Source organism: Ambystoma mexicanum, chromosome 1p, assembly GCF_040938575.1.
Source record: "Ambystoma mexicanum isolate Mex_15411 chromosome 1p, UKY_AmexF1_1, whole genome shotgun sequence".
Taxonomy (NCBI): Eukaryota; Metazoa; Chordata; class Amphibia; order Caudata; family Ambystomatidae; genus Ambystoma; species Ambystoma mexicanum.
The window spans coordinates 1,171,918,096-1,171,943,765 of NC_090921.1; the positions used below are offsets into that span (position 1 = coordinate 1,171,918,096).

A 25,670-nucleotide genomic window follows, 5' to 3' on the forward strand; every position below is an offset into this window, starting at 1 on the left:
TTGACTGCATTGAGTCGAATTACACAGACCAAGTGTCTGGCACAAAACTCTGATCTTGCAGGGGCGTTCAAGGGGCTTCTTGGCCTAAGGGGGCAGCCGACTGTCAGCACGCAAAGGAGGTTTCTCCTTAGGGTTAGACCCGCATGGCGACCTTTGGGCCGCATGGAACGGGGCACAGTTGGAGCTGTAACGACTTGCACCACCATGGTGTGAGCCATACTAGCTGAGGCCTTTTCAAAAACCTTGAGCATATGCGTTTTGCAATCCTCCCACTCCTCCTTAGAAGCCCCCTTTGCATGGTAGCACTTGCCCCTTTCGTCCGACGAGTCAGAATTGTGTCTGCATTTTTTTGTTTGTGACGAGGACGCCAAGTGGTGAGATTCGCTACAGGACTGCAAACGTTTTTTTTTTTTAAATTTCTCATGGTGAGGTCTTTGTCAATGTTTCTCGGGCGTCGACTCCTCAGTATTATGCTCTGATCTAGGAAATGGTTTCGCCGGGGATGGCGGTCTGCCAAGCGCCAGTTTAGCAGAGCAGTCCTTCACTGCTTTTGGGTTATTCGCCAAGCAAGAACCACATTACTCTGTGTCTTGCCCAACACCAAGACACCACACACAGATATTGTGTGGGTCTGTGACGGACATTTTGGAGTTGCAGTTCTTGCAGCATTTAAACCAGGACGGCTTAGGCCCAGACATACCGACGCATTATCGAATTCTAAAATCAAACGTGTTTTCCAAATGGTGTGTGGAGCGTGTGGAAAAAAGGAACTGAGGTGTGGGGGTGTGGTCATCCTTTTATAGGACGGCCAATGTCACTTCCGATCCAGGAATGGCATAGTCGTATACAAAGGAGTCGTCAACAACAATATCGAGCGGTACTAAGCTTCGTGTCAAAATTATTTTCAAGCAGGCAATGCTGGATATTTACCAAGATGAGGAATCTGTGGGAGAATGCAATCCTTTCATTAACAGTTGTACAGAGGGTTAACATTAGAGCTTTTACTCCACTGGTTTCCTCCTTGGACAACGGTGCACACAAAAGAGGTTACTTCAATAACACATACACAAAACAGAACCTTTCACAGTCCTTTATTTGTTAATTTGTTTTTCTTTGTTCATTTTTTCACGTACCATTTTTTGTAAAATAGTTTAGTACACAAATATTACATATATGGAGACAGTACCAGGCTCAGCAAAGGGTGGCTTCAGGGAGCAGTACATACTTTATGAAAGTAAGAAACAGCTAGTGATAAAGATGAGGCACTCTGTTGCCACAAGGAAGGCATCAGAGAGCCCCCAGGAAATCGTGTTCCAACCTAAACACCCCTATAAAAGATTTCCCTACCGGCTCATTGCTGTTCTGTATCTGCCAGCAAGGTCATTATCAGTGTGGTTTGGCTGAGAGGCCAGTGGGAGCGGAGAAGTCAGAACTCGCCAAGAGACTGGCTCTCCACAAGCCCAACAGCTGCTGGGGAAAAGCCCAATCAATTTTCCTAAGCCGCATTTTACCACTTGATTTGTCTCTGGAGAAAAGAGAATTTTTACATGAGGCAGAGGGAAACTAAGTATATCTGATCAACAGGCAAAGGTGGAAAACACTTTCTTTTTGTATCCTGCAGAATGCTGCCCTGGTGTCTTTAGTTCACAGAGAAACCAATAAGCAGACTTCAATCTCATCACATGGCTTGAAATCTATCCCTGTAGGACTTGTGCACCTGCTTCTATCTTGAGTTCCATTTACTATGCACCGTTGTCCAACGTCCCATCCTCCCGGCTCATCCATCAACTCACTTGTGGGGTTCTGCAATCTCATAATGGTCATTATATTTGTAGCCTAGCAGTAAAGGATAGTCCTCTTCATCCCAGTTAGTGTCTCACAAGCTGTGGGCACATGCATATGGTGGTCGGATAACAAGACCCATGTCAACACTTAAGCGTTTTGTCTGTTTTCAAAAGCGTTTAATTTTGGCAACTAAGGAAACATAGTGTAATGGAGCCAATGCTCTTCTCACAATCATAGGACTCTGGTCAAGGGACACAGCTTGGATTTCAACTCCAGTCTCCGGATTCAAAGAGCAGATAATGCGGGCAGTAGAACACAAGATGAAGATCTGTGGATACTAGACATGGGAAATTACACTTGGTAGCAAAGAATGAATCACCTGTTGATGATTTCCAAAACCACCATGTACCACACATTTCTCTACCCAGGTGTCTGCAACCTTTGGCTCTCCCCATGTTTTGGACTAAAACTGCCATTAACCATAGCCAGCATATCCAATGGTGAGGGATAATGGGAGTTGTAGTCCAAAACATATGGCGAACTGCAGGTTGCAGACCCTCAAAGTATCCATGGGTGGATTTAACAGAAAGACCCTGGTTATATATTACATGGGAGTCAGAGGTCCACAGCGGAGGTTCCCATGGCAAACAAGGAGGATTTTTAAATTACCACGCTAGGGGTGAAGCGCAAAACACAATCCAGGGGCTTCCCAGCCTGTGGTAGTGGAACTGCAGCAGAGGTGGCTCAATTAAGATCTATTTCACATACACATTTTAGGAAAGTTTTTGTTCACACCACTTAGTGTGCTGGGTTCAATGTGACATTCCAAAGTGCTGTATCCCTTCTTGGAGACCTATGGCCCGTTTCCTAAATAGGGCCTGGGGACAGCAAGATGCATTCCATGCAGCTTCCATCCTTGAATGATAGGGTGCTGTGTCCTATGGTTGTACAGATGTTGCTAGGAACAATTTCAGGTGTGTACATTACAGAAAGGCCAGGACATGACGTGCCCAACGTCAGAAGTACAAGTCTCTATTGGACGTCTTAGGTCTTTATCTTATGGAGCACATGGTGAGGTCTTAGGAATGTATCGCTTACAGACTGCCTAGGTCCTGGGTATTACACAAGTGCAGGGACATCAGGTGAATTGCAGTGTGATAGCAGATAGGTATAGCAGATAGAGCAACTAGGTCCCATTGCCTAAAATGGTGGAATTGCAGATACACTGCAATTAGAAAAAGGAAATTCAATCTTTTCCAGCATGGTGGAAGAGTTGGTGAGGGCGGATTACAGCAATGTATACATTACTAAGTGGATTAGTAGTGTTGTCTAAAAGTGTGCATTGGCTTCTGAGGTGAAGGCCAGTACTGAATTCCTTATTGGATGACTAGGTCATATTTCCAGTGAAGATAAATGAGCAGGTCAGTTGCAGAATAGGACTGTATTCCTTATGGAATAACGTCTTTTCTGGCTAGGAAGGGACTGAAGAAGTAAATCAAAGGAATTTGTCTTATGAGGGTTAACACACAGTTTTCTATGGCGGCATGGATATAAGCAAGGCAAACAGTGTACATTACAGAACACCTATTTGCTATTTGGTAAGGCAGGGCTCGTCAGGTGCATTTCAGAAATGCACCCCTTACAGAATGTTGTGCTCCTGTTTAAGTGAAGTGGGAAAAAGTAACTTACTTTGACATTGAGCTCCTTTCCATTCCCAACTCCTTAGAACGGGAAATAGAAACATGGTGGTAGCTTTGGCTGACTGTTTAGCTAAAGTTAGAAAGATCTTCAGAGCTTTCTGCCATAAAAAAGTTTGCAGCACGTATGTGGCCACACTACAGTCCTCAAATAGGAGCTACATAAGCAGTGTCAGTCTTTGCAGGGGTGGCAATGAATCACTATCAGGAGTGTAGTTGCCTTATCCAATAGTCATTTGTGTTACAGAACAATGCAATAAGAAAACACGGGCTTGTAGAACTGATTGTCCAGCCAGGAATTAAGAGTATGCAGTAGCTATCACAGGATCTCTACGAGTTAACAGTGGCACTCTTTTACTAACCCGGTAAAACGAGATAATGGTCTCTAATAAGATAACTTTCATGTCAAATATGTCAATTTACAGGAAGCCTAATGTTCTCCCAAAAGAATACAACAGTGAATACCCCTGGTTTATTTGAATAAACAATTAAAAAAAAGGTTACGATGTTGGCAGAGTACAAAAGGTAAGTCAAAGGACATAAGGACCAGCAAGTGGGACTTGGGCTCCAGTATGCGGGTAAACACTGCTAAACCTGTGCCAGCAATGCGCAGGTCTAAATAATTCAGAGTGGCAAGCAACCACACACACACACTGGCCCATCGTGGTGGTGAGCTGTTTACCCTTATGAAGTTGCTTGCTTCAGCACACCAGGACAAAGAGTGGTAAGAGTTTATGAGAGGTACAGTGCCTTGGGTTTAAGGTGCTTCTTTTTGAATATACTAAAAGAAAGCTCCAATGGATAAAATATCCTTTCTGCTAATTCCTTATATTTGGAATGTCCGACTGTCAGACCGAGAATTAGACATTGATTAACGCTCACAGCGCAGAGGGTAGCACGCTTAGAGTCTTGGATGCGAACGGTCATGAAGCATTCTATCAAGACTATGTAAACGGGACACAGGTTTTAAGATCAGTGACAAATGCTTCAGGACAAGGTCATTAGAAGATGCCCTGGACATATGGATGTAGTGTTGGGGGGAAGCTTCACGACAAAAACAATTGCAAGGCTTGCCAGTGTGCGACATGGAGGTCAAGGCATTTTAGAGTGCATGCTATGCATGTCCTAGTGGCTCGGCAGAACTGGAGCAGACTTATTCAGAGCACTCACAATGGCAGCGGGAGTGGAGGGAGTCCATTGTGTGGTTCCAAATGCAAAAAGCACCGGAAGAATTTTCACTCTAGGAAAGAAAATGAAAGAAGCTGACGCAGTGGCTAGGAGATGCAGGCGTTATGGAGCCGCAGTTACCTGAACATACACTGTATCTCTATTTTTTGAGGGATCAAGGCATCAACCAGATATCCTTTACAATATCACGACAGTATACAGGGCAATCCTGTCAGAGGGCCTTTAGGATTAGGGGACTAGTTGATGAGAGAATGCAAGATATCCGGACCAGAACAGGGCAGGCCATACAAGGAACAATGTATACAGAGACTACTATTTATAGGGCCCTCAGTCAGTGGTTAGGAGGTGGAGATTTAGTGCAGAGTTAAAGGAGTGGATGGTAGCAATTATTTGTATGCGAGGGGGCAGAACATTCCAGTTGTGAGACAAACGGAGAGAAAGAAAGAGGATGTGCAGAGTGGGCAGGAGACAGAGAATCAGGAGTCTGTTAAGAGCCGTGGAGAGCAGTGGGAGATAGTGTCTAACAGGAAAGTGCATCAGGGCGTGGGGCTTGAATGGATTTAAAGACAAGCAATGACAATTTTAAGAGCCAGTCAGCACACAGTGAGTTATTGCCTAGTTTTAGCTCATTTGGTCCACCCTGTAGAATTTAGCTTGAAAATAAAAACAACTGTTGCATGAAAAATCGAGTCACTATAATTGTTAATCCCACCCTTCTTGTGAAGGTCTGAAGGAGGATCAGCCTATTCGCTTTTTAGAAAATGTTTTAAGGACCCCATGGATGGATATCTATGGGAGAAGCCAGTTTCTGGCCCGGCTCGACACAAACATCTTCAGAAAGTATAGACCAGTGAAGGAGGTTATGCAAGATCTTTTAGAACACCCATTAGCAGACTCCTTGGTGGTTCATGCCGCAGATTTTAAAGGCATACCTAATTTCTTCGGGCTTCAACCCCTCAAGGGGTTAAAGAACAGTGAGCCCATGGCAAAGACATTTTTCACCTTAGTCTCCTTGTCTCGCAGATCAGTGACTATAGCACATTGAGGCGGAATCAACATGCCTTATAGTACGTGGTCACGAAGACTATTGACCATTTACCTCTGAAGCACTGCAAAGCAATGAAAGAGGTGGCTTCTGAGGACTTGGAAGCTATAATTCAGGCATGTCTGGACAAAGGATTCCAAGGCCAAAGGAAGGGCAATATTAGCTGGTTTTACGTGTCACAGTTGATTCAGGTTATCCAAGTTCTCCTGGATGTCCAGGCCAAGACTATGGACATTCCTTTTCAGGAAGAGCATCTTTTATGGGATACATTTGACCTCACTCTGGAGAAGTTTAAGCAGTCGACACAGCCATCCAGATCTTTGGGAGTATCAGCTAGCCTGAAACTGTTTTCTATGGCATATAAATACAAGCCAATGGCAGCAGACCTGTAGAAGCAGAAATGTGTAACTAGTAAAACTATGAAAAAGCAGTCCTTTAGTAGACCAGCGAAGGGAAGCGGTCAGAAGACCGCTACTCGGGGGTGACTGCCAAGGAGAAGTCACTTTGATTTGTCCTCACGTGTTGGGGGTAGCATACTTGGGTATTTGTCTAATGGAGGACTAGGACCCTGAAGCAGTGTGTCCTGCAGATTGTAGAAAATGGGTACACAGTCTTCAATTTCAGATTAACTACCACAACAGTGGCGACATTAACTTTACAAGGCAAACCTACTTCTAGAAGGGAGCAAATATTTCTCAAAAGAGCCATAGAAAAAGTAACCAAAAGAGAATGCCTTACTGGGCTTGACTTGTTGTGTTCTTTAATCCCAAAGTGCGGACCAGGAAAATTGGAGGTCTTAGGGACATAAACAAATTTAAGAAAAAAGAAAAGATTCACCAGGAGACACTGCAGTTTGTCACTGGTGGCAAGCAGATCCAAATGTCTAATGGGAGTTGCAGTGGTCCATTTGTTACTGGCCGGTGCGCAGGTATTCTCCTACCTTGACGACTGGTTGGTAAAGTAAGTCAGGAGGGGGTGCTCTGTACACTCCAACAGACCACAAGGCTTTTGCTCTTTCATAGTTTCTCCCCAAAGATGAAAACATCTATATTTGCTCTTGAAAATAAATTTGATAGGAATAGTTCTGGACACAATGCAAATAAAGGCTTTTCCACTTTCAAAGAGGTATCCGGGCAATCAGAGTTGATATAGCCTGCCCTGGTTTGGGTCCTGGTTGCATCCCGGCAGTCCTTGAGGTTGCTGGGCTTCACATAAGTATGACACTAGATAAAATTCAGATGGTCTCGACTGAGGCCTTGGAGGATGAACTGCCTCCGGCTGCTGATTTAGCAAATTACTTTAGCTAGGGAGCAGACAACAGAACATGAGTGTGGAAGAAGTACTTTGATCTCTGAAGCTTTCAAGAACAGGTGGTCACAGATGTGTCTATGGCAAGCTAGGGAGCCCATCCCAAAAATCTTAATGTGCACTAGGAATCAGAGAAAGGGAAGGCTCCATATCAATCTGCAGGTGCAGACAGAGATTCACCTAAACCTGCAAGCTTTTGAAATCGAAATGTGTGCATTAACCAAGAAGGTAGGCCAGTATTTATACTGAGGCTAGGATGTGCACTCATCACCATCTTCTGCATTTTCTAAGAGTAAAACACTGGTTTATATTGAAAAGATTTACACCCAGCCTTAACCTCGTTTTGTGCACAATAAAATAGAAATAACGTTGAGAAACTCATTGCGAGCAAGTCCCAGAAGCTTCTAATCTGCTGGAAAAAGTAAGCAGGTGCCATAAGAACTCAGGGGAAATGGATGCCCGAGGTTAGTGTGAAATTCGTGCTCTGAATAACGGACTCTACTCTGATAAGAACCGGAGCTTATGCTTACCATTGGCAACATGCTCCTTGCGACAGGCGAGGGTATACACCACCTCTGGAAATTACAGGATAGAAATGCAAGCTTTGGGACTGAATCCACTGTTCATGTTACTCGCGATCAAAGGATGCCAGCTTTGGATGGATGCCAATCCCTGAAGGTCTTTGTTGCCAAGTTGCCCCTCTTATCGTTATAAAAGTCCTTCTAGTTGTGAGAGTAAAGAGGGTGGTACCATAAAGCTATTGGTCATGGACCTTGCATGAGTCTCCTTGCTTAGGGACCAAGGTTTGTATGCACGTGTTGAGATTGGAAGATACCGTGGCAAATATGCATTGTAGACAGCACGACAGCTGAAGAGGCCCCCCACGTCTTGCAATGAGGGTATTCCCCAACCTTGAACCTCTTCCCCCTGGGAAGGTTATTTCTAGATGCAGCCTTTGTGCTAACTGGATGGAGCACCAGGCCATCGTTGTGAGACACTATCTTCACGGATGTGTCGAAGATCATAGTCTAGCTATGAGGTTCATGAATTTTCAATTCTGCTGCTGAAATTGTGCGGGCCTCAAAATTATGCATTTCATGAAATTTAGTATTGGTTTTTTTTTGTAACTCAAAGATGCCATTGGTAAGGTTTTTATAAGTGTTTTTCTGCTGCATAATTTCACTTCCATTAAAATGTGGGAAACTGAACAAGTTCCGAGTACTGCATGGAAACATTATGCAACTTTATTGTTTCAAATGATTGGAGAATGAATCCAAGATGTGCAACATTTATGTAGGGAAAAACATTCCACTGACATTTTTCTGCATACAATTCCTCAAAAATATTGTGCAGACGAATAGCACGGACCTCCAAGAAACCTAGCACTTTTAAAACTTCATTTCCTACTTTTGTTACAGAAAATCTCACTTATACTGGTATTTTTGTTGCCAAATCTGAAGCCAATTTCCAAACATTTGCAGTTTCAGGCAGAATACCATGAACTCGGCGGAAGTGAAATTCCCCTATTTCACACACATGTACTGTTTATTTACAGCACCCGGGGACCTACAAGAGGCCTAACTCTCATCCGTAGGGGACCTGAACTTCATATCAATGAAATTAGTGCTGGCCAAGGCTTAGATTAGTTTTTCGAAATCTTTTCTCCCCCTCCACTTCTAGTGTTGCCTTTGCAGTGTGCGCTTGATCAAAAGGTGGGAAACTGATTCTGTACCTTAACCCCCTGTGCAAAATAAGCCCGGTGTACGTCAGGGTGGAGATTCTCCGACTTAAGAGTGCTGCACTGCCACCAAATAAGATCTAATTGCACATGGAAACGGATAGCTCTAAACGATGTGGTCAAGGTCAGGAAAGGTTCCAGGGTAGTCTATAGAGCAGACGCAATGGGCTCAAGGACCACAGAGGACTGAGAAGTTGGTTGTGCCCCATTCGAAATTATAAGGCTGCAGACAAAACTTTGAAGCATTTGCCCAGGTTCTTTCGACTGTATTCAGAGTACTGCACACTAACAGCGACCTAAATCTTAAAACTTCGAGCCCACCACTAAAAAAATAAAAACATGCCAGGATTTACAGAACGTACCCCAAAAACATTGACCTCCCCTACAGTTGCTCTTCATGAGGGTCTGCTTTCCTGCCTTATTTGTGCTGTAGATGTGTATCTTCAAGTCTCCAATTTTAGCAAAACTATTCATGGGATTCTGCATTTTTGCAATGGACTTGAGGTTGGTCACCCTAAGTTACCCGGGGAACCCAGACATGGACCCCTTGCTCACTGTGCTCAGAGAGGCACAGCTCCACCTCACTAATGAGGCACGACTAGGCCGAAACATGTCTGGGGTGTTGTTGGCACTCTTCTGCAAAGGAGGTTTGCCAGGCATTTCAGTGCAGGACTGCCCTTGTGGGCAAGACAAAGACAGATATGCAATTGGATAGTCCTCCTTTGTGAAAAGTACAGTGAGCAAAAAGTGATGGCTGTGGACTCTAAAAGTGGGGGGAAAAACACAGAACAGTTGATCATGCCATGTTCTTTCTAGAGAGGGGCGCATGCTACCTTTTTGTATTCATGGGATTCTCCCTGTTGTTTAATGTGTTTAGAAAAACTGTCCTTGTACTTGATGTGCCATTGTAAGGTCAATGGTGTATATGAAATAGAATTGCTGTGAATTTGTGTGCAGCTCCAGTGTAATGCTTTGGAAATCTTTACAATAAAAAAATATAAACTATTTTAGTTCCTACTCAAGAACAGAGGGACTTTTTTTCAGACAAATATGCATTTAAATATGCAAATAAATCTTAAAATAAAGGCCTTTCAGTTATAATGCAGGTTTACTTTGCAGCTAGTGAATATAACGGTTAGGCCTAGAAACAACTTGTGTACAGGCGGGATATGAATGCCATATCATATCATATCATTTGTGACTGCCTTGAAAAAGTGCAGATTATTGCATGTGAAAGGCTAAACAACGAGTCTCAGTGTTAGGAAAGATTTTTCTTTCTGCAACTTTCCTTCCATGGACATCATTGGAACCCCAGCTATTTGCTAAGTCCCGAACCTTTGCCTTATCCTGGACTCAAGTAAATCCTTTTTACTTCACTTACCTTGCTGAGCTCCTTCATTTTGGGGGCAGTGGTCAGCCCGTGCAAGGGGACTTTATGTCCTTCGTGATTGCTGCACTTTTAATGCAGCACGCTTTACTTTGCAGAGAAATGTTGAAGGGGCATTTCTTTTTTGTTTTCTGTAACATTTTTCTCACATTTTTATATAATTGCGACAGGCATGTGGCAGTGAATCGTGTATTATTCATTTTTCGGGAACCATGTCTTTTTTGCCACATACAGGTTAAGCACTGTCTTTTGGCCATCTTTTTTCTTTGGCCATCTTCCTGCCCCCTCAGGTGTTCAAAATGACATGCATGGTATGTACTTTAACTGGATCCAGCTGGGAGCACTAGGGAAAGGTGTCATGTGTACTACGTGGCGGAAAAGGGAGTTGTGACTGTCTGGTCCCAGTCAACACCAATGCATGTCTGTTGCTGGGCAGAAGTGGGGTTTGGAGCGTGTCCATAATTGGCACCCCTCATCTCTTATGGGTGCAGGTTCTTGCCGCTGGTGAGCTGTGGCAGCCCCCAGATCAGATTTAGTAGAAATAGAGCCCTGTAGACATTTGTCATATCGACCACTGGAGCCAAGACCCAAAAGAAGAGGAGTTCAAGGTGAAGTCCCAGAAGGCTGCTGCTACAGAGAACCAGCATTGCCAAAGGCAACTCCTAGTGAGCCCCTGCTGCGATCCTAGAAGACCCTTGCTGATGCTTCGACCCTTGAACTGGTGGGACCACCCAGACCTGCCTTCTGCATGAGAATGCTGGTGCTACAAGCTGTCAGAAGTGTCTTAGGACCATCCTGTTAGCTGTGCAGCCTCTGCAAAGGTATCACCACTGCACCAATCACCATCCTGAGCACCTGCCGCTGCCGCGCGACTTGCTGCCTAAAGCCACCTTTCCTGTCGTTGCTGCTGCTCTCCTGCACTGAGAGGGGCCAATGTGGCTGCTGTCCTGAGGTCCTGTCCAGCTACGAGTTTACACAAGTCTTTCCTGAACTGGAGATCAGAACCACTGCGTAAACTGGACCCAATCTCAACAGTCTTCAGCCACTGCACCTGTGACCCCATGACCTCCATTGACCAACAGCAAAAGTAAGTGTCCCCATGGACTCAGGTTGGTCACTCAAAAAAATCATGAGTAAGGGGCGCAAGTATACTTACCTGTTTTTGTGCCTCCTTTACACCATAGATTGTGTATGGGTGCAAAGTCCACTACCTAACACACTCTGGCCTGACGCTATTACGGATTTCTACCCAAGGATCGCTGCCAGGGTATCCCCTATTGTGGGGCATTCACTAATCACCAGTTATTCGCAAAGGTGCTTTTGAACTCTTCTAAATTGGGGATTCACTAGTCCCTGGTTATCTGCAATGATGCTTTTGAACTACAACTTGTGCAGGGGAATGCTGTAAACTTCCTCCCGACTCAGGTACTTACCTGGAACTTTGAGACTCTGTTGAGGCACTCGGCCAATTTACCTGATCAGGAAGGACTGCTGGCGTTATCATTTATAAAGCAGCATATATGGTTATTGGTTTATTGCATCTGCCTTTTCACTTTACACTAATAACCCAAAAAAGCAATTCAATAAAGTAAAGCAATGAGAACTGCCGCAAGTGGAAATGAGATAGTCTTGACTTGAGACTACCAACTGTTTTATATATACATATTTATGCCTATATATATATTGTTTAAATAAAGCGAGAGAGGATGTTCTATGTGGCTTGTAGCTGCTTCAAATCGCATGCTTTGCATAGGCCACCATCTAGTGATTTGTATGAGCGTTACATCTTTAATTCAAAAAGGGGAATTGGACAGAGGCTTATCTGTTACACTATCCTATGTGTACAGGTGCCCATGATCGCCCCTCATGCGTCAATCTCCTCAGATTGGTTGTTTTCTGTCATGAAGCGTTTAAGATAGTCAAATGCATTTTATTTATTTCATATATTACACTTACTAGGCACGTGTGATTCTAGGCAGATACACGCCACAGAAAGAGTATTACTGGTAATGCCTGCAATCAGAGGCTCCAGGGGTGAATGGTAGTGTTTTTTTTTTGGTAGAGTATAACAAATCTGAATGCACCCAACAATCCATCTAGAAATGGGTGTTTTGGGAATAGGGTCTCTCTTGCTCCTGCCAGCAGCCACTGATACAAAGAACTAACCAGTTTTTCTACCCGTTTTGTTCTAGCGAGGTAATACATTACTGCTTGACGAACATCATGTGCAATGCCCTTTCTCCCCTGCTCTGAGGATAATGGAAGAATCCTGGTAACACAATGTATTGGTTAACACAAACATTTTAATTTGATATAAACTTTGGTGCGAACCTTGGATGTCTTCTTAAGACCACTTTGCGCTTGTGAATGGCAACAAATGGTTCAGAAAGCGATAAAGCCTGCAGTTCACCTATTGGTCTTATTGATGTGATAGCAATTAGGAAAGTCACCTTATATGAAACATACTATAACAGGGCTTTAAGCATTGGTTCAAAAGGCGGCCTAAATAATTTGTGTAGAACAGTATTTAAATTCCAACCGGGTGAGGTAGGAGATGATTTGTGCAGCCAAAGGGTAGATCAGTTTTACTCCTTCCATAAATGCTTTAGCTACGAGAACCTTCCACCAAGAAAACCTGTTTTGAGATGTGGTGTATGCTGCAGATGCAGCCAAATGCACTGAGTGGATTTTATACCAGACCTGAATCAAGAAGGTACAGCAGGTAGGTGACAATGTTTGCTGCTGAGCAATTAACGGGATTGACGTTTTTCTGGTTACACCAGATTAACCTTTTCCACTTATAGTAATAATGTTTGGTGTTCAGCTACTTGCCTCATGCAATATGTGCATACATAATGAGATAACTACGCTTTCACACCCTATGCCTTCAGGAGCCAAGCTGGTAGTTTGAGGGTCTCGGTGTGTTATTTATTGGTGTTTCAATCTTAACAGATTGTCAGATGGCTAGAGTTTGGTTGGTGGACAAAGAGACCTGTTGAGCAAGCGGGAGTACCACATCTGTCTCACCCACATTGGATTAAGAAATAGAATTGTTAATTGATCCATAGCGCATTGCCTAAGGGCACCTGCTATGGTTATCTGGATACAAAGTTTAGACATTTTTTGTTTTCTGTTGTTGCAAATAGGTCCACTGATGGTGGCCCCATTTCAGAAAGATGTGTTTTTAACGAACGGTTGTTGCTCTTCTACTTGTGTTTCACTACATAGATCCTGCTTAAACTGTCCGCTAAACATTTATGTTCCCCTGTAACATGTTGTGCTTGGATGAGAATGCCTCTTTGAATGCACCAGTGACAAATCGTTTGTGCAAGCATTGATAGCGTCTTTGAGTGAGGGCAGCTTTTTTGTTGTTGATGTAAAACAGGACTGTGGTGTTATCCGTCTTCATTGGCATGCTTTTTGCTATCAGCAGGTTTTGAAAGGAATCGAGTGCCATCTTGATTGCTTACAAATCTAACCAATTTATGTGGTGCTTTTCTTGATTGTCGGACCACTTCCCTTGCGTGTTAAGGTGTTGACCATGTGCCCCTCAACCTGTCAGTGAGGCATCTGTGGTGATTGCGGTTTGTACTGGCAGTGCCACAAAGTGTTTCCTTTTGAACATATTTGGTACTCGCCACCACCAAAGGTTTTCTACTACCTATTGCGAGACTAAAGCCAGCTCGTCCCACTCGCCTGTTTTCTAAGACCGTTGTTTCGCCAGCCACTGCTGTATTGGGCACATGTTGAGGCAAGCCTACGGAATGATAAATGCATCATGCCTCAAAGGTTAATTGCTTTCCTTACCGCCATGTAAAAGGGATCTGTGTTTGCAAGGCTTGTACTCTTTTTAGTGATGGTTAAGCCATTGCCTTTTGAGTGTTTAAAACTGTCCCGAAAAATGTTTTGTTTTGGCTTGGGGCTAGACTGGATTTCATTTAAATTGATAGAGAATCCTAGACTGTGGAGCAGACTGACCATCTTCTCTGTGCGTTGAAGACACTCTTTTGCACTTTCCCAGCCAGTCATCTTGAACAGGATACAATGGAATTGCATTGCAGCGCAGATGGACTGCAACGACTGAACACCTTGGTGAATACACAGCGTGCTGACTATTTCAAAAGGAAGCACCTTGAAGTGAAAATGTCTGATCTATTTTGAAGCAGAGGTTCTTGGGTTGACCTGTGAACATTCAAATACAAAAGTATGCATTTTTCATATCCAGTGTGGTCATGGAATCTCCCTTCTTCAATAGAGTTATGACCACCTGTAGGGTGGCCATCCTGAACATTTGGGTTTCACATACTTTTGCCGGCCTTAGATCTATAACAGGCCTTTTGTTCATTCCTTCTTGGGTACTAGGAAATATAAAGAATACATTCCTGTATTTACCAGTTGTGGAGGGACTTGTTTGCTAGCTCCTTTCAAGTTGAGAACTTGAATGTCTTCTTATAGCAACGTGAAGTTCTCCAGTGGCTGGTTCCAGTTTCTTGGTGGCAGATTGTGCGGACTTGACACCAGCTCCAAACGGTAGCCTTATTGACTGTACTCAAGACCCACTTGTCTGATGCGATTCCATCCCATGCATGGGTGTAGAATGTTATTCGGCGCCCTACTGGGATAACATGAGAAGGGACCACTACTGGGGAGTCATTTTGTAGCAGCGGCTGCCCCGTGATCTGTCCCTGTGCTGCTGGCGTGGAGCTCCAGGGTACCCTGGTCTTTGATCGCCAGAGCTTGTGTACCATGTACCTCCTGAAGGGTAGCTGTGTTGGCTTGCTGAATGGCTCAGTGTTTGGCCTTGAAATGAGTCCCTATCAGACGAAAAACCCCTTTGATATAAAGCTTTTCCTGTAATTTGGCCTAGATCCCTAATGGTCTCGTATTCCTAAGCCTTCCCCAGAGCCCCATCTACTGATTTTCCAAACAAAAAGGAACCCTCTAACGGTTAGGCAAGCAGACTCGCTTGCGCTCTAAGTTTGAAACCTGACTCCCTGAGCCATGTATGTCTCTTTAGGATGGTATTCATTCGTGGACAATGGTGTCTCACTGTGCTTGCATTTCCCAAACATCCTCCTCTCTTCTCTTCCCACTCTACGTTCTTGCATCCTCAGTTTTGCTCACTATTCACCAAGCAGACTAAAATCTGGAGTACCCCAGGCAGGTCACAATACGCCACGGAAAAGGACCAAGCATTCTAAAAACTGCTATGGTGGCGATTTGGCCCAGTACAAAGGCAGAGTAAAATAACATTAGTGACCACCAGAGTCGTCTTTTAAATGCCCTTTAATGTAAAGAGGGTCCACTGAAGGCAGGCTTATACTTTTTCTGTATCCCGAAGTTACCTGGTTTTGTTTTGACTAGATTATCTGGAGAAGGCAATACCCTCTTCTGAATACTCTTTAGCAGACGAATGGACTGTGAGAAAGATTTTTTCTCCTGCAAAATGCCTTCTATAAAATCCATTTCCTCCTCTGACTGGTGTGTCTGAATCTTATATTTTTCAGCTGCTCTTTTGAACATATCAATGTAAAGAAACTGGTCTTCTGTAGGAGGCGAAGTTATAGGAGGTTCAACAATATCTGGGGACGGGATAGGATAGACAGATGGGTCTAAATCGTCTTGTATCAAGTGAAACTACCTAATCTGTATAAGGATCCTCCTGATCCAAATCTTCATCCTCTACAGGGAGTTGATCTAAATGTTCCCTCCCCTTTTTTGAGAATGTGTTTCCTCTTATATATCCATTTTCTTTTTAATGGGATGCACTCAAACGGGTCCATAACAGAATCAAATTAATTCATAACTGTGTTGAATATATCTTTAAACCATGCCCTCCGTTGGTCTCTAACCTGCTGTAATGGGGTGGACCTATTGGGTGTTTATTCTTCCTCCAATTCCCCATCTTGAGTCTCAAAAAGAGATGGTATTCTGCTTTTTACTCATGGCAGAAGAAACTGTCCCCTCCTCCTCCTCCTCACTAGACATTATTGAGAAGGACTTTCATGAAGTTTTAAATGTATTTATGTATAGTTTTGTTATGTGCGTCCTTGGGCTCGCAGCTCGGCTTTGAGCTGTGTACGTGTGCATTTTTGGTGTATGAGTGGCATGTTGGTCTGGCAGCCTATGCTGTGTTAGTCTGTAGTTCGGTTGTAGGCTTAGGTCAAGATGCCAATGCCTTGGACGTTGGTCTTGGGCATTCGTTGTCCGGTTTGCCTTTGGGCAAGGTTTTGTCTTGAGCAGCATTAAGGACACCAGGGGATACCTCCACAGCAAGACTTGACATCGGCCATATGGACACTCAACATTTCCCCTTATTTGCGCTCCTTGTTGTCTATTTCTAAGCAGATGCCCGGTTCATTGGCTTTGAAATCTTCCACTGTAGTGGTAGATTCACCCAACGCTTGCTTTCTCTCCCCACATAGCATAGGCTACCCAATGCTTAGTATAATGCTCGTTCAGCTTTTTAGGTTTGAATGGCTTGCACTCGCAACAGAGACTTGTCGTGATCCCTTGCAAGACAATTATTGCAAACACAGTGCGTGCCCTTCCAAGGGAACTTCGTGTTACATGAAGGACAGAATTTATAAACTGAGTAGTATCCCTGGGAGCCAAAAACCCAGAGCAAGCTTGGACTAGGTAAACTATATGGGTATAGACACATTCTATAACTGGGCAGGTATGTAATCTTATATGCCACTCCCCCACTTTCCTACTGTTCGCTTCTCGCCGTGGAGCGCCCCCGGCATGTAGATATCGAACTATGCTGTTTGTCATGAGACTATGCCGGTGATAACTTCTTTAGCCTTGAAAAGGGCTTGACGGAAACTTGTGCATTCGAAGTCTAGTCAAGGGAACTCTGCGTATTGCGTCCAACCTGATGGTGGAAAAAAAAGGGATCTTTAGTACCTGTGCATGTAGGACAGGGATAGGGCAAAGGATACACCCCTGGCAATGCCCCTTTTTTTGCCCCATAAGATGGCGGCCCGTACAAAGCATGTGAATCAAAGCAGATTCACAAGACTCAGAAATATGTGTGTGTATATATGAACAAGCAATGGGTTCATTGCGAAACACGTCGTCGTGATGCCGCCATACCTTGGCTACACTTTGAGATTTTGACAATTAATTAAATGAAGACTTTATTTTTGCTATCCGGACTCAGGCCAATCTTCGTGCAAGATAACCTTGAGGCACTGCGACTCAATTGCTAGTGGTTTCAAAGACAAAGACACACAAACACCCCCCCCCCCCCCCGGATAAAGGCCTCTGTGGGCAAATGCAGAGGCTCTGCCCATCTCCACAGTTCAGCCATTCGTGTATATATATGTCTTGGATTTTACCTGCTCAGTGAGTTAAAGGCTTAATAAATTAGTGTTTTTCTTACTTCTCTGTGTGTAAACTCTACTATATGATTGCTTATTGTGTGCTGTGTTGGTTAACTGCAGTTATACAACTCCCACAAATATCTACTGAAGTCTACCTTACTGCACATTCTATGTTACTTTGATAGAGTTTGGCTAGAATAAGTGCCAAATAGCATGTTCACTAAGTTGGCCTCTCTAAACCCTCCCACAGGGTTGGCTCCGAAAATCTATCTTAATCGTCAGCTGACATTTTTTTTTAAATGAAGGAAAGCTGACATCATATTTTAATGTGCGTGCTTTGTTTACGAGTGTCACGATTTGTCCTATGTTTACAATAATGATATGCTCCCTTCAACGTTCTCAAAGATGCAGAAGAGCATCCTCTTGTGGGACAGTCCTGCAGATGATACTTGATCGTAACGCATTAACAAAGAAGAACAGTTGGCAGAACGAAGAGACAAGAGTACCTTTTAAGCTAATTTCAGCTCAGCGGGTTAGCATGCCTTCTAGAGATTTGTCTAAAGTGCAGATCACAGGATGAAATCATGCCAGGGCAGAATCATCCTCCAATCCTTACAAGATTAATACAATAAACTTTGACAATAAACTGTGCGCTCACGAGAGTGCTACATGCTATATAAGTGCAGCAGTTAAAGGAAACTGTAAAGAGGGCAAAGTGAGCAGAGCTTTTGCCCAGAAACCCATGGCTCACCACAGTACCTTCAGACCTGGTAGGTCCAACTCAGCTTTTCAGCCAGTTTGATTATTATCATTCAAGTGCCTCACGCCAGTTGAGTTTGTAGTGTGCTCCATGGAGTCATTGTTAATGCCATTTTCATGTATGCAATCATTGGCCAGCTTTGGTGGGTGGATTATGCAGCTGCTCCCCTAATCAGTAGTTGTCAACACAAACCTTCCCTACCAATTGTTCCATGCTTGGGCTTTTGAATACACGACTATCATGTCAGGCAGGAGATACATCCGAGTGAGGAGAGCCAAATCAATGGATCTTCACTCTCAGTGGCTTTCAGCGCCACTAAAAGTGCTAAATTTGGAGCCGCTTAAACCTGCAATGCAGGATCCCAAATCAGAGAATCCTATGAGTCCAGTTCTTCTGCCTAGGCCATAAATGTAGCAGAGCAACATTAGTGACTAGTTGGAGGTAACAGGAAGAAAGAAGTCTTTAAAGGTCCTTTCCTCATGCACGTGTAATATCAAGGACTACAGTTTTATACAGGAGACCTACATGTATACATATCATTCCATCAACAGCAGTGAAACTATGGTTTTGGATTACGTGGATTTTTCATCCAGGTCAAGATAAATGTTGGTACCATTAGCTGCTTCTTGGATCACGTCTCCTTCCTGTGACAATGAAAAGTTTAACTTTTGAGAGATTTTTGCTTTTTAAAGGCCCTGGGCGAGGAACAAGCATGAGGTAGTACAGGGTATACTGTGGAGAAAACCACCTGAGGAGCCATCACACTAGAAGTCAAATAACACTACCTGGCAGCTCCAAAGCCACCAATCAGTGATAGCAAGTATGTTGCAAGGCAGTAATAACATAACATGAAATGTATAGTGGGAGCCAGAGTACCATCTTGTAATTGCCAACCAAAGATAAAAATCACTTTGATGAAGTCTGGTAAACATTAGGGCGAATAGGCACCTTTCTTTTCACACCAGTCTCATTCTCCCAATGATCGAGATCCAAATATTGTGCATGTACAGAATCCATCTCATGAAACCAAGTGATTCATCTTGTAATATGGCCCTAGTGCATGGGCGGAGGATTCAATCCCAACTCTGGTGCAGTATCTGCTACTTAATATTTGTGAACTATGCCAGGCCTCCAGTTATTGAGGATAATCCACAAATACCTGCAAGATGATGTCTCTGAATAAATGAACAATGAGACCTGTATCGCGCGGATCAGCAAAGCTATTAATCTCAAGTGCTAAATGGTAGTATGGGTAGAAGGCACCAATGAAGCGTCAACTCCCCGTGTAGATATTCCCGGTGCTTGCAGGCTGAATGAGTGGCCCATGAATGGATAGTGTCTTCTCTGGGCTTAAACCTTTAACCTGCAAAGTCAGTCTCTGACCACAAAGTGGCACAGTGGTCCAAAGAACTGGGAACTGAATGGAGAAAAGGTAACTAACTAGGAGAACTAGCACCAGTATAGACCAGTGTCTTATAATTCAATGGGCTTCTAATTTGAATCGAAGGGTTGTGAAACTTTGCACATCTTTTGTCCAGTTTCCTACTACCATTGATAGTTTCAAGTATCAACCCATAGAAGTGTGTGAATTGCTCTTATGCAACGCTTAGGTCAAACTTCCTTGTTTTTTGTAGGGGATGGAGAGGTGTAACAAAGTCACATGTTATGTTATGTTAAAGGTACTTATATGGTTAATGTGGAGTCTGAGGTAGTGTACCACAAGCAGATCTCGGTTGGTGCCCCCTTGCTTAGGGCATAGATTGAGCTTCCTGTCTCAGGGGATCTCTCTCATTTTCGCAAGTGAGCATCCTGCTTCTTATTGCGAAGCATAGCCTGGTGATACAAATACCACACATATAGAAAGTCTTCTGTTGTATATCTATAGTCAAGTTGGACTGGAGGGGCGAATTGCAGATGTGAAGGTCCCAAGGCTCTTGGTCTATGAGAGTGTGTGGCTTGATGAGGTAGGATGAAGATCCATTTCCTGTAGATGGAAGACAAGCAGCGGAAAAGAAAATTGTGAGTAAGGATCCCTGAAATGCAGTTGTGAAACTGCTGGAATAAAACGTGGCCTGTAACGTACTATAAAATGGGTAAAACCATAATTAAATCAGAATGACCAAACAAAGATCAGAGTTTTCTTTTGCTGAATATGGCGCACAAATATTGGATTGCAGTTAAAAACGATCATATGAAAGTATTACTAGGAATGTGTGTTCATGCTTCCTCACACCTTGGAACCAACAATCAGGAGAAGAAAACGTTGTGATGGTGACCAGACATGGAAACAGACTGGTAGCAGGCCAGATTTTTAGCAGAAGCAATGACATGTTGCTCACCGAAACTATTCTTCATGAAGATATATTGGGTGGGTGGTTTGGAAGATCATGGGAGCAAATCAAATATACTAAAATAATTAAGCTGGCAGCTGATGATAATGTCTGTTGCACACTGTCCAGAAGATGAGATGAGTGGCTCGGTTAAGTTGTCTGCTCAAGTGCAATTGCACTCTTGTATTATCAGGAATTGTAAGCCGGCCACATCTCATCAGCAGAGGCCCCAGTAGATCTCCCCAACCTACCTGTACTTTGCAAAAATGTGATCTTGGAATGTTGAACCAAAACTACAATTACTGAGCAACCATTGCCGCCCGTCTTGCACTAAACAAAGTGAAAATATTTCTGTCCAAGCACCAAATTCCTGGCAGGTCAGATCTCAAGCGTCACCCTCAGCACACAAATATTAGAGGATACAATGTAATCTAAAATATTGTGCTAGTTCTTTTAGCAATAAAAAGTCAGAAAATACTGGAACGGTATCTTTAAATAAACAATTTACATAGCTTCACAATATACCCTCCTTCACTTAGTCAAATTTCAAATGGTCCAATCCCTGAAGTTAACCCAATACAATTTTACTTTGTGACATTTTTTAATGGGTGTCTCCTAATCAGGTACCATTTAGTTGAAGGGCTGAAATCACAATTTTCCAGCTTCTCCCAAAGGCCGATCTAGAATAGTTCTTCCAAAGGCTTGTTGGTGCTCGTTTTTGTACAATGGATGGCATTGCCTTCACTGAGGTGTGTTGGCTAAAATTGAATTTATTTTTTGGATGCTTCGATTGTATTAATCCCAAGAGCAAAAAATTATGCCCCTGCTAATATCCTAGAAATTGTGTTTTTACCCAATAGGAGGTATACGATTCTCACTGAACACAAGTTACCTCTGTCCACATAAGTTCACTGCATGCATTACAAATGAGGAATTCGTACAGGCATTAACGTAAAGATAAATTACTAAAAACCTTTTGGGGTTTTCTTTATACAACTTTCAATCTGGGTGCCATGATCCAAGCACGTGTCTCATATGGACCACAGCGTGAAGTGACAACACTTTCCATCTCAGAATCCTCCGACATGCTGGTCACCATTTTTAAGTGCAAGAACATTGGCGGGACGATAGCCCCCGGTTAATATTACAGAGATGGCCGACACCTGGATTGAATATTTCCACTCCTCAATGTTAAGATCCTAATGCCCCAAAATGTACCAATGTTTTCCAAACAAGCAGTTATCAGTGCATGCCTGGTGCAAGTGCATCTGTTCTTCGCTGGAAGACAGACCCCCGCCGTAAGATCCAAACATACTACTCTGAAGTGACAACTGGTCTCCAGACCCATTAGAACAATCACCTAAATATCGGAACAACTTTAAAACAAAAGAAAAACAAAAAATCACCCTCATGGAGGGTCCCAGCAACTTGCTGAAGTTCTATTAAAAACATGTGCTGATATTACCTATGCAAGTGCAGTTGCATGTTCCAGAATGCTGTGGTTGTGACTGCCCCGACAGCTACATCCATTGGATACTGATAGAGATCTCATCTACCACTCAGAATCCCAGCAAAGAGGCACACGTTCCAAGGTCACTCAGCCATCCAGGATTTCCAAACACCCCAAGGATCTGGAAAGTGGGGCGGTATGCTGACCTCCTCCTGCAGTTCATTGTGGAGGTTGTGGTCTTGGACCACAAAGCCCAACATTCTTTCTTGTAAACCCTATAACAAGTCATTTTGACTCAACTTCTGTGAGGTCGGGGGCGGTTATGGAAGGAAACCAAATTTACATAGATGCAATGAACAAAACAAAAGAGCAGGATATTCTTGGAATGTGGAATACCAGCACAGGCAACATTTACACATTTAAAGAGTCCACACAGTTACAAATTCTGTACAGATGCCCCGCCGGACACAAGAGCTGTGCTCGTTTTTGTACTGGGACATGTCCATTTCACCCAAAATGCACCATTACTTCGCATAGCAATTGTAGCAAATTACTTAAGAAAAACGCACTAGACTGGATACTTAAAACCACTGCACTAGGCGATTAGTGGTAGAAATCTTCCAGAAGTCAACATGTTCTTTAAAACCCGTTTGTGTCTGCACATAGGCTTCCACCAGTCTAGCAGTCTCTACCTTGAGGACAGGGTATCAGGCTTTGGGTGATGACAGATGTATCTATACAGGTGAACTTGAATTCTACTCCTGGGGCGGTGCGGTCTTGCATGCAAACTCTGCAGGATGCCCACACTTTACCAGTCATTTCTGGAATGGCAGATACTACATCACCAGAGCACCTGCTAATCAGCAAACAGCCTCCATCTCTGATGCTATCCTTTGACATTTCAGAAACATCAGATAAGTTACAGACTCCTTACCCAGAAACAGGCAGACTTTCTACCATAGAGATTCAGCTCTAAACATTTATGCCAGTCCTCCAAATTAACTCAGCAGTAGCTCCTGGTCCATGTTGGAGCCAAACAGGGGCCCTGCCTGAGAGGGCTAGATCCTTTGGGGATGGCAGAAGGAAATCCAGGGGTCACTGCATCCTCCTTTCTGTCAATATTCCCATAATGTCCCCCTGCAGACCCCATATTATTGGGCTGGTTACCATACACTTGGTAGCCATATGGTACACAAGGGTTGTTAGGCATAGGAAAATTCTCAGGTAGACATTCTACATTTGGTCCACCTTGAAGGGCTTTGCCCACAGCATCCCTTGCTCTCACATCAAAATGTGTTTCGTCCCGTGGGATAACACTGGGCTTAGAAGGCAAGTTCTCAAAGTGGGCATCATATGTTATAATAGGGATGTCATAGTCCATGTTTGGAATGATTGAGCTGTAGCTGGCAGAAAGTGTATGACCTCCAGAGGGGCCCCAGTATGCTGGTGGGGGCCTGTAAAACCTGAGGATGGTGTTACCACAGGGCAGTACATCATACATCTGCTTGTATAGGCCAGGAGAGGGCATCCTTCTGTTGGACTCTTGCCACAAAGTTGGCTGGTGGGGAGAAGGAGCACCATGGGGCCACCTGGGCCTTCCAAGGTCTGTAAGATGATCTGGGGCAGTATGAGCCAATTGAAACATTTGAGGCTGAGTGATCCTCTCAGAGTCTTGAACACAAGGATCAGGTGGTGACTGGGCCTCAAAAGTGGCCCCGGCTGATCTTCTCGGATGGGGTGGCATTATTGGCCGTTGGTGGGATTCCAGACCTGGATCAGACCTGCTCTTTGTGTGGGCAATCTCTGGTCTCCCAGAGTTTTCTGACTTGCTGCCGGAAACATTGTCATAATGGGACTGCACCACCTGACCAATCTGTATCCCAGAGTTAGAAGGCAGCCTTTGCTGTGATGGGAGACAGTTCTGCTCCATTTTAGTAATCTCAGGTTGGGGGCTCTTCATTTTAGGGGTTTCCTGGGCTCCATTCCCGTCTAGTGCATGTTGCTGCTGTTGACTTTCCGAATTGGGTGGTATCCCGGCCAGCTTAGAGTAGAAAGGGAAATTGACATAGATGGGTTCCGGCACCTCCTCCACCTCACGAACCTCGGGTAAAGGTGTGCACGCCGGTGCCATAGATGGTGGTCCCACAGACGAAGTCCGGTCTACCACCTCTGGCAATCCGCTGGTGTTTGATGAAGTCACATACTTATAGCACACCTTTCCATTTTCAAAAAAGGGCTGCAGTTGTGTGGTAGATGCTGGTGGGGGCGTCCCACCTGGAGCGGCAGTCAGTCTCTGGTATGCCAAGGCCTCAGGATCAGGTGGTACTTCCATGCGTGTTGTTGTGGGCCTTCCAGCTACTTGCTGCCATGAGGGCTGGCTCTTAAAGGGAGGGTAGGATTGCCTAGGAAAACAGGTAGGGTAAGGGCTGCTCATGTCATGTGTTGGGGCAGAGAAAGGTGTGGCAAATGGAAAGAGAGGTTCCCGCCATGGCTGGTCTAGAACTCCATAGGACGCATTAATTGTTGAAAGATACTCATTGCCAGGTCTTCCCTGCTGGGGTGGAAAACCTGACAAGCGAAGGGGACTGCCCCAGTGTGTAGTGGTGCTGCGCGGGTTCTGCGGGTATCCTGGTGAATCAGAAATTATCTCATAGTATAGATTTTCCTGCTTGCCTTGCGGGGATTCATCTTGTGGCAGTGGTGCATGTGGTGGCATTGACCCTTTGTTATAGGCTGGAAAACTGTTGCGATGTTTTAAAGGCTGCCTGACTTCTGCCAGGAATGGAAAATTTGGATTTGGAAGCCCAGGCATCCTGGTCGTTTGAGTAGTCCAGTTCAGCTCTGCTGGCTTGCCAGAAACCCCATCACCTCGATCTGCAGAGATCGGATGCATGGCCTTCCCCACAGATTCTGAAGGTTTGTAGGGTGGTCTATGCCTTGATGCAGGCATTGCACGGAAAGGGAGGTTGGCAGACGAAGAAGGAAGGCTTCCAGACTTAGCATGATAAAACTGCTGTAGGTGTGGTGGCTTGGGTTGTGCCATTAGTTGGTGGGTGGTCCCACGCCCATCTTGAACTGTAGAATTTCTTGTAAGGTTCTCTGATGTTCTGGAAGGGACCAGGTTGGCAGAGGCATGTAGGGAATCCTTTCCCTGTAGCTGGCAAGGTGGCAGTGGTGCAGAGGATATAGGAGGCTGAGGCCGGCCTTGGTATGCAGGGGGGCGCTCAGGGTGGGTTGTGGTGTTGCTGCCCATCCCATCATGGCATCGACCACCAACAGGGGTTTCACCAGCCACCTTCCTACTATGACCAGATGACTTCTGAGTAGGCCCGGACACCTAAAGGGTTAAAGAAAATGAAAAAGTTAATCTAGGGCTAAGGGGAGAAGAGTTATATCACAGCAACCGTGCAAGGGATCCATATTCTGCCATTTTCAATCTGAAATGTGTGCGCTCCTTGTCCTGGAGACACCTTTCACACATCTGTCATTACCACCAAAGGAGGATATGTGTGCTTGCATCTAGGAGTGCTTATGTGGATTATTTGAATCAGATAATTGGAAAGGGGGAAAGAAAAGGGGAAGGCATGAGAAAGAAATGAGGTGATAGAAGACACATAGAAACATGAGAGGAAGACTATGAACGGGGGCTCTCAA

At 44.3% G+C, this 25,670-nt stretch overlaps 1 protein-coding gene across 3 annotated transcripts in view; it reads right to left on the reverse strand.

Annotated features, from left to right (window-relative positions):
* Window positions 1-1,075: 1,075 nt before the first annotated feature.
* Window positions 1,076-25,670, reverse strand: part of ARHGAP33 (Rho GTPase activating protein 33) — a 1,138,731-nt gene continuing 1,114,136 nt past the window's right edge. For all 3 annotated transcript variants that reach the window (XM_069604876.1, XM_069604877.1, XM_069604878.1), the window contains one exon: window positions 1,076-25,353. In XM_069604876.1, coding sequence (XP_069460977.1) covers window positions 23,020-25,353 — 2,334 coding nt within the window. In that variant the 3' untranslated portion in view covers window positions 1,076-23,019. The remainder of the gene's footprint in view (window positions 25,354-25,670) is intronic.